The 9415-nt window shown below is 51.3% G+C and overlaps 4 protein-coding genes across 4 annotated transcripts; all 4 read left to right on the forward strand.

Annotated features, from left to right (window-relative positions):
- Nucleotides 1-62: 62 nt before the first annotated feature.
- On the forward strand, nt 63-3056 carry DQ04_06891000 (calcium motive p-type ATPase; the record flags this gene model as incomplete). The annotated part of the gene is made up of 1 exon (XM_009314921.1): nt 63-3056. One exon carries the CDS (start codon nt 63-65, stop codon nt 3054-3056), a length of 2994 nt encoding a protein of 997 aa, XP_009313196.1.
- Nucleotides 3057-3811: 755 nt separating this feature from the next.
- DQ04_06891010 (kinesin) lies at nt 3812-5839 on the forward strand (the record flags this gene model as incomplete). Its single annotated transcript, XM_009314922.1, has 1 exon — nt 3812-5839. One exon carries the CDS (start codon nt 3812-3814, stop codon nt 5837-5839), a length of 2028 nt encoding a protein of 675 aa, XP_009313197.1.
- Nucleotides 5840-6519: 680 nt separating this feature from the next.
- DQ04_06891020 (hypothetical protein) lies at nt 6520-8085 on the forward strand (the record flags this gene model as incomplete). The annotated part of the gene is made up of 1 exon (XM_009314923.1): nt 6520-8085. One exon carries the CDS (start codon nt 6520-6522, stop codon nt 8083-8085), a length of 1566 nt encoding a protein of 521 aa, XP_009313198.1.
- A 291-nt stretch (nt 8086-8376) lies between these two features.
- Nucleotides 8377-9360, forward strand: DQ04_06891030 (putative ADP-ribosylation factor GTPase activating protein; the record flags this gene model as incomplete). Its single annotated transcript, XM_009314924.1, has 1 exon — nt 8377-9360. One exon carries the CDS (start codon nt 8377-8379, stop codon nt 9358-9360), a length of 984 nt encoding a protein of 327 aa, XP_009313199.1.
- Between the last annotated feature and the right edge of the window lie 55 nt (nt 9361-9415).

Raw genomic sequence — 9415 nt, forward strand, 5'->3', positions numbered from 1 at the left:
GGTACGACCCCGCCCACAAATGGTGGGTCTTTGATCTAGCCACCACCCTTGCTCTACTGGGGATGGAAGATGCTTCAATTGGTGTTTCTTCTGCCGATGTTCCGAGGCGTGCCAAGGAGCTGGGGGCCAACAAGATACCTATATCGGGAGGCCCAAGTGCCATCTGGATATTTTGTCGGCAATTCATGAACAGTATCACCGTCATATTGACGATTGTTCTTGTGGTCAGTGCGGTCTTCAAGGATTGGGCGGAGTTCGGTGTGGTGCTCTTCATCCTGCTCTTCAACGCATGCTTGGGATTCTACCAGGAGTACGGCGCCGAGAAGTCTCTTCATAGCCTGAAGGAAATGACGGCGGGAAGTGCGAAGGTTCTCCGTGATGGCGCCGCCCAAGTTATATTTATCGATGAGGTGGTGGTTGGTGACATCATAATTTTAGAACAGGGCGCTTCTGTACCAGCCGACTGCCGTATTGTAGAAAATAGTGGTCTTGAGGTGGATGAAGCACTTCTCACAGGTGAGGCATTGCCTGTGATAAAGCACACAAATGCTATCCCCGATCCAGAGGGCCGCTGCGCATTGGGAGATCGCAAGAATATGGTTTACCGCAACACACTTGTGACTCAAGGCCGCGGAAGGGCGATTGTTGTGGCGGCTGGCCTTCAGACTGAAATGGGAAAGTTGGCTGAACGCCTCAATGATGATGATGGTACTGGGAAGACGCAATTGATGAAGACACTGGATTACATGATGTACTTCCTGTTTGCCTGTTGTTTGGTTTTGGCTGTTATTGTGTTCGCCACAAACAAGTTCAGATTCGAGCAGTCAACGCTGTCATATGCCACGGCAGTTGCCATCGCCATTTTACCCGAGTCCCTTGTGGCTGTGATCACCGTTTCAATGACAGTTTCTGTCAAAATCATGGCCAAACAGAAGTGTATTGTCCGCAAATTGGCTGTCTTGGAGGTTCTCGGTAACGTAACGGATATATGTTCTGATAAAACAGGTACGTTAACGGAAAACAAAATGGTTGTCAAAAAGGCAATTATTGGCACAGACGACGAATTGACTGTGACAGGAGCACCGTACGATCGGTACGGTTCCTTTGTGCGGGATGGTGAACACGCGGAGCAAATAGATGTCGTGGCTGCCTATGCGAATAATAAGTTGCTCTATGAATTCATGCGCAGCGCCGCGCTCTGCAGCACAACTTCTCTACATGTCGATGAAAATAATGCTGATCGCCTTTCGGGGAGCGGCAACCCAACCGAAGTGGCGATTCAGGTGATGACATGGAAGGCTGACCTTTACCGAGAGAGATTTGAGCAGGAGGGCTGGGAGTGCATCGCAGAGTATCCGTTTGACTCCAAGGTGAAGCGCATGTCTACTGCGTGGTACAACAAGGTGGAGGAGAAGTTGTACGTTTGCACAAAAGGTGCCCCCGAGCGCGTTCTCGACCTTTGTACTTCGAATATCTCTGAGTCTGGAAGTATTACTACCTTGACGGATGATGATCGCGAAATGATTGCTGAGCACGTGAAAGGCCTGGCGTCTCAGGGACTCCGCACTATCTGCTTCTCAATGAGGCCGTGCACCCTGCAACAGTTCCCCATTCCAGAGGAGGAGCAGTTCCTAATGGCGCACGTTCGTGAGGTGGTTGAGCAGGATCTGGTGTTCCTTGGTCTTGTCGGTATTTACGACCCGCCACGCCCGGAGTCTCACCCTTCAGTGGTAGCTTGCCAACACGCCGGTATTGTGGTGCGCATGCTGACGGGTGATCATGCGGCAACAGCGGGAAGTATTGCTGTGATGCTTAACATCATTGGTAAGCGTGATGTCACCAACCCCCTGAAACTGCAGAATGGCCCCGACTTTGACAGAGTGGAACTGGAGACTGTTGAGGAGTGGGAAGATCTTCCGTTAGTCGTCGGCAGGTGCTCGCCAGAGTCCAAAGTCAAGATGATCGAATGCCTTCACAAACGCAATCGTGTGGTGGCGATGACGGGAGACGGGTTCAACGATTCACCAAGCATCAAAATCGCTGATGTGGGCTGTGCGATGGGGTCCGGCACAGATGTGACAAAAGGTGTTGCGGATCTTATCATCACGGACGATAACTTCGCAACTATTGTAAAGGCAGTGGCTGAAGGCAGGCGCATTTCACAGAATATTCGTAAGTTTGTGGTGCACCTCCTCTCTAGTAACGTTGCTGAGGTGATTGCTCTTATCTGCGGTCTTCCAATTCGTTACAATGACGCACCGGTATTCGTCTTGTCACCCATCGAGATTCTGTGGTTAAACATGTTCACATCCGCCCCACCAGCGACAGGTCTCTCTTTGGATCCAGCGAGTTCCGATGTGCTTCTTGTTCCCCCAAACACCGCAGGCTTATTCACCATTGAGCTAATCACAGACACTGTTGTGTACGGGTCCTGGCTTGGTGCGAACGCTCTCTGTGGATTTGTCTTTATTTTATACGGCATTCACGATGGTCCATCTGGTGATGACTGCAACAGCCATAACGGTACCGATTGTTACAACATTTGGCAGGCGCGGGCAACGGCGTTTGGGGTGCTCTACTTTGGATTGTTGATCCACACCTACACCGTGCGGCACCCTCGCATGTCTGTCTTCTCCATGAAGTGGTTCGACAACCATTGGATTTACGGCTCTGTTGCTGTTGGTGGTCTTCTCTTCATCCTCATTGTGTACGTCAACCCCATCGCCCATGGACTCTTTGTACACCACATGCTCACCTGGCACTGGGGAGTTCTCGTAGTTCTCACGCTCATCTTCTTACTGTTCTGTGAATTATACAAGGTGCTGAAGAACTGGCTATTCCCGATGAGGCATGTCGAGGTACAACCCTCGGACGACGTGGAGGAGGAGTACAGGCGCTTCGCCGTCGCCCAACCCGACGACCGCGATGTCGAGAGCATCGCCGAGGAGCAGTTGCGCCTCTCCTTCGTGTCATACGCAGGCAGCATCGCTGGCGCTGGCACACGTCGTGGGATCAAGAGATTTGGTAGGAAGAAGAAACAATCAAGCCCCAAGTAAAGGGTATGTATGTAGAGTGCTTCGGGGGCGAGTGGGGGTGGGGATACAATATATAGTGTTGCTAGGGTGAAGGTGGAGGTGAGTGAATTTCTGCGAACGTTATCCCGTGAACCTTATTGAACGCTCTTTTTTTTTCGTTTTCATCGTGCGTCGCTACGGCCGGATGCGCCTTGGTGTCTGATGATGCCGAAGTAGAAGGGATACGGAAGAAAGAAAGACAGAAAGGAAAAGAAAAAGAAAAGCACAAGATACGAAGGAATGAACAAAAACACAAAGAGAGCCAAGGGGTGGTGTATACATCTGTGTGTGTATGTATACATGCATACAGAGTGAGCGAGAGAGGAATGTGAGGAGGGCTAAGTGAGGAATGAGAGGAAACGACGAAAAAGATGCATGGGGAACAAATCAAAATAAGAAGTGAATAAATAGAGATAGGAAACCAAAAAAGAAAGACTGAAGAAGAGAAGGCAAAGCAAAAAAAGGAAAAGGGGGTAAAACCTGCTTTGTATCGGTGGATCATGTTTGAGTTTTCTTCTTTCCATTGTCGCGCCTGATAATACAGAGGTTTTTTTTTTNGGGGGGGGGCGTGTGCATGTGCGTGTGTGTGTGTGGCGTGGATGCCACCTGCAGTGCCTGGGCTGATCTTCACGTCTCCATCGTCTTTGTTTTTCTTCCTCATTTGACACGGCGTTTGTGCAGTGAGCCTGGTGAAGTTGGCTTTGTTTTTGTGATTACACTCAGTGGAAGTATATTCGATGGAGGGGAACAAAAAAGTGTCGGTCGCCGTTCGTGTGCGTCCGGTTCTGCGGGAGGGTGTCTCATACGCGCAGGTTCAGGAGAAGTTTGAGCTCGAGGCTGTCCACCGCATGGGCGACACATCGTTGAAGGTGGAACTCCAGCGGCCGGGGGAGCCGACGCGAAGCAGCATGTTCAACTTCGACTACATATTCGACCAGGAGAGCACGCAGCTGGAGGTGTACGAGGAAGCGGTCGTCGACCTCGTAGACGCTGCCTTGACCGGCGCAAATGCCACCATTCTGGCGTACGGCCAGACGGGGTCTGGCAAGACCTTCTCTGTGCTGGGCGAGGTAAAGCCGAACCCACTCGAGAACGATCTCCTCACGCACAACAGCGGCTTGTTCTTGCGTGTACTGAGTGATTTGCTTGAATACAAAATGCGTCGCGCCAAGAAAGGTTTCCACGTTGTTATTGGGCTTAGCTGCGTCGAAATATACAACGAGAACATTCGAGATCTCTTCGGTGGGACGCCAGGAACGCCACCGCCGCCGCTGAAGGCAGTTATGATTGGCGATGAGGTGCTGCTCCCTTCCCTCATCATTAAGGAAATGAAGTCTTTGCAGGGAGTATTTAATGAGATTCAGCTTGCCATATCCCGACGGAAGAGCAGATCAACGGAGGTCAACGCCGCTTCCAGCCGAAGCCACTGTTTGTTTCTCATTGATATATTACAACAGGCGGCCACTGCCCCTCCGCCTTCGATATCGATTCTGGAGATAAAGAAGGGCTCAAAAGGAAATGAGGCCAAACGAGTTGTGTCAACTGGGGCCGGGCCGGGGGAAATGCAGTTCGACGGTTTGGTGTATCGTATTCCTGGCCAACAGGAGCCCATTTATGCAAGCAAAATACTATTGGCCGATCTTGCTGGCAGCGAAAAAATTGCAAAGAGCGGTGTCTCGGGGGAAGGGCTGGCGGAGGCCACCTCTATCAACAGCAGCCTCACCGCACTGGGCAATGTGGTTCACAGTCTTTATGAAGGGGGCTATGTGAGTTATCGCACCTCAAACTTGACGTGTCTCCTCAAGCCCACCTTCAGCCATCCCAACTCACGCGTTCTGCTTCTGTCGCAAGTTTCACCGACTCAGTTGACGTTTGATGAAACGATCAGTACACTTCACTTTGCCAATAAGGTGAAGGCGATGAAGGTGACAACGACGACAGGCGCTGAAGCGGAAAAACTTCTATTCGATTACCTTGAGACTGAGAAGACATACGACAGCCTCCTCGCGGATCTTCACATCTTCGCCGAGGAATCGGGGTCGAAGAGCGCCGTTATTCGAAGGAACTGTAGACAAAACGATGGACTTTACTACAGTACAGCCGAACAGATGAAACCAAAGCCAAACATGAGGGAGAGGCGCTCAACAACTGAGAATCTCGGTGCGATTCGTTTTGCAACTGGAGAGCGCGAGACTCTGATGAAGGCAAAGCAGCAGGAGGAGGCTGAAAGCGAAATGAAGCGAGAAAAAATGATTCGTGATGAGGCAACAAAAACGGTGGCGGAGCATGCGAACCTCATCGAGGAGACACGCGAAAGCATCAACAGGGAGAAGGAAACCTCTAAACATGTTGGTGCCCAGGACCTTCAGGTTGCCTCACTCACAGGGGCCTCTGTCCTCCAGACTGAGGAATCCGCTGCGTACGCCGCGTTGATGTCGGCGTTTGCTGCTGAGCAGATAAGCCTCTGCCAGAAGAGTATACAGGAAAGCGAAAACAAGCAAGAGGCCGTCAGCAATGAACTCAACGCGCAACGCCTGTCGGCTGGTGAGATGCCTGAGGTTGCAGAAGACAATTATAAATATGCGCAAGCGTGCTGGGGCCATTCAACGGCGAAGAAGTTCTTTGCAAAATACGTTGAGCTTCGTGAGATTCAAACGCAGATGATGGCGCTGGAGAAGGGAGTCACCGTCCTCGAGCGTTGGAAGGCGGAGCACGCAGCGACGCTGCAGGATGGACCGAGTGAGATATCGAGGGCCGTAGAATAACGTTTGGTGTGTATTTATATATGGTAGCCGAGCAATACAGCAAAGCAACAAGAAAAAAAAGAAAACAAAAGAGAGAGAGAGAGAGAGAGAGAGAGAGAGAGAGAGAAAGCAAACAAAAAAAAAAGAAAAGGCCACCTTCGTCGTAGTGTATTGAACCTCTGGTGATTGATCAAGGGATCTCTTGTCGTTTTATTTTTCATGTCCCCTTGAGTCCCCTTCTGCCATTCTTTGTTCCGAATGGGGAGACTCCCGACATCGAGTGACTGTGGGAGTTGGGCACTCGACCCCACGCCTCTTTTTTTTTAAATTTTGGTGGGGCCGCGGCCTTTTTTTTATTTTCCTTTTTTTTTCTTTTCTTTCTTTTGCTATTCCTCCTCCGGGGCCCAGTAGAGGTGCTGCTTGCCTTCACGAGACAGCTGTGGGGGGATCGCGGAGGAAAAGAAACAGAAGAAAAAAAAACCCTGGCGGTGTGAGAGTGGTGACATATTTGATGAATGGCCCAAGCGTGTGAGCACCGGTGCCCTGAGGAACATCTCTGCGTGCTTGCGTGGCGTTTTTTTTGTGCTTGGATTTTACTTTTTCTCGTGTCTTCTCTTGCCTCTTTTGCTGTCTCTCTCTCTCTCTCTCTCTTCCGGTTGGTGTGCGCGTGCGTGCCCCCAGCATTCTGCAGGGCCGCGCCCATGGGCAGACTCGGGGACATGGTGGCGGCGTTCGCTGCGCACGATGCCGTGAGTGAGCGGCTGCCACCCTCCAGCGTGTTTTCCGCTGAAGTGGTCTACATTGATCTGTACAGTGTCTTGCGAGACGTCGTTAGTGTGGAGAGGAGTGCAACCCCGGCGATCTGTCAAGGGTTTTTTCACGCAAAGATGTCCCGATTTCTCGAGGGCATTGCGAAAATCTCGACGTACCCTGTCAAGAAGATTGCTTTCGTTCAGGGAGCCGGCAATTTGTTGGAGGAGGCGCTCTTTACTCTTGAGGTGTACCGGCAGGTAATCAACCTTGCTAGGCAGCACCCCGAGCGTTACATCATCTACACGTCGCCCGAGGGTGCACTAGAGGGTGCTCGTGCGTTGGCGTCGGCCAACACCGATGGGAAACGCTATGTGGTGTGCTCTAGCGACCCTCGTGCCCCGTTTTTGGCCTGTGATTGCGTCCGCAATTTGGCGGAGTGGTGTGAGGGCCGCGAATGCTTGCTGGAAGTTGTTGCATCGTCGCGCCTTTCGGTGGCACTGGGCCTGGAGGATCGCAGCTCTCTACCGCTGTTCGCCGTTCTTGCGAAGCGGGCGCCCAGCGCGGTTTCTGTGGAAAACCTGCGCGCTATTGCTCAGTGTGTGAACGGCTGGGATGGATTGCTTTGCCAGGAACTTCTTGAAAGTGTTTTCGAAACGCCAGGAGGTTGCGTCCATCACGACCTTGTGACGGTATCTGTGGCACTGGGGGAGTTCCGTGGCAGCCTAGCAACGGCACCCGTGAAGGTCGATGCTATGAATACTGCGTCCCTATTTCCATTTCTGTCACTCTGGGGTTGTTGCGGTGTGATAAGGATGGGAGATGCGGATGCCCATGAGTGCTTTCGCTCGGTGAGAGAGAGAATTTTGTCTTCTGTGATGCCTGGAAGGCTTCTTCGGGAGGTATACGACGATGCAGGCGGTGGCAAGAAGAGGAATGACAAGGGCCTCAATGACAGCGAAAATGTCATTCACATTGCAGAGAATGGTGAAGATTTATCGAGGCATCCTTGCCAGCCTTGGGAAGACGCGCTGGATTGTCTTCTAAAGGCCAAGACAGCGGAGGGTTTTGAAGTGGACATGACCCCGAAGGTTCTTGACATTGTAGAACGGCTTCCACATGAATTACAACACTGTGGCGTTTCCCTGCTTTTGCTCCGTCGTAGTGGCATCTTCTCTGAGAGCATTTGCAAGCATTTCTGTAAGGTTTTGACGTCAATGCCTGATGAAGTCAAACCAGAGGAAGACATGAATCATGCGTGTCGTGAGTTTCAGGCGTGCTTAACGTACGTTGCTTTGGTTAAAGAAATGTTTCGTCGGCCTATGGAACCGTTGTGCCTGCCTGTCGTTCCGTTGGTGGATCTTTCCATCATGCTTGGAGCTATTGATGACTCACATGATGCCCCAAGCAAATGCACGGCTGGTGAGGCTATTACTGGTGATGGAAAAGAAAATGATGTTTTCGAAGCACTCATGCACCTGCTGGAACTCTGCAATCCACGTGGGTATGATTGCTGAGTGCGGTTTGCTACTTTTCACCATGTGTGACGTGGTTTGACGTCTTGATCGCGTCTGTTTATCTGCGAAGAGAAATAAAGGCATGGTAAGAGGAGATAGAGACCAAGTATGGTTTCTCAAGGCTTCTTTTTCTTCCCCCTTCCCGCATCTTATCTAGAAACGGTTAACATAGCTGGACTTCTTTACAGTTTTTGGGAATTATCATTTCGGCTTTTACGGTGAGTGTGTGCGTGTGTGTGTGACAGTGGGAGCGTTTACTGCGACGATTACACTGTGTGAGGGTGCACAACAATGCCGTTGACTTTACCCAAAGACTCGGAGGAGGCGAAGGCGCTGGTGTGTCATCTTCGACAACTCGCCGACAATAAAGTTTGCTTCGATTGCCCACAAAAGAACCCGAGTTGGTGCAGTATTACGTACGGTATATTCTTGTGTATGGATTGCTGTGGGCGCCATCGCGGTATGGGCGTACATGTTTCGTTTATGCGCTCAACTGATCTCGACAGCTGGAAGCCCGAAGAGGGACTTCGGGTGGCGCTTGGTGGTAACGCAGCAGCCCACCGATTTTTTAAGCAGCACGGGTGCAATGACCCCAAGGTTCGCTACACTTCTGCTGCGGCGCAGGTATACCGAAAAAAGCTCGACCGTCTTGTGGCAGAATGTATTGGGGGGAAACCAATGGAATGTTCTGCCGGTGAGGAGACCGCTGAAGTAGCAGAGAAGCCTTCTGAGGGTCGCAAGGATCCTGAAGAAGTGCTGGATGTCGGTAGACCAGTGATGCAGCCTACCGTCCTTGCCATATCATCTAAATCTGGAAAAAAAAATGGCGCAACAAAGAAGAAGGGGTTTGGTGGAGCCCAAAAAGTGGAGGGGGCGATCAAGGAGACTTCGGACCCGGTACCCCACACTTTGCTCCATGATGAAGAAAAACCCGAGAGTATTAATGACCGGGAGGCCAATACTTACGCGAGCAGCGCATATCCTCCCGAAAACCCAACGAACCGTTTTTGTGGAGTGGGGAACCCTGTGCTTCAAGCAGAGAGACCCGGCGGTGATATCAAAAGCGGCCCCGACTTCTCTGGCGTCGGGTCGCAGCCGTACGAACCAAATATGAACCGCTCAGGGGGCGGCGGTGGAGGTATTGGAGGTGGTGGTGGTAGCTTCCAAGACACCTTGTGGCAGGTCACCGAGGCATGGGATTCCCTGAAGGAGACGGCTAATCGATCCCGCGAGCAGTGGGGAGGTAAAGTGAAAGAATTCCTGGACGATCTCTAACCTCGGAGGTTAGATGGAACTAATCGCGGATTGCCCATTATATATTTAATATATA

The sequence above is a fragment of the Trypanosoma grayi genome, assembly GCF_000691245.1.
Source record: "Trypanosoma grayi strain ANR4 Tgr_689_V1, whole genome shotgun sequence".
Lineage (NCBI taxonomy): Eukaryota > Euglenozoa > Kinetoplastea > Trypanosomatida > Trypanosomatidae > Trypanosoma > Trypanosoma grayi.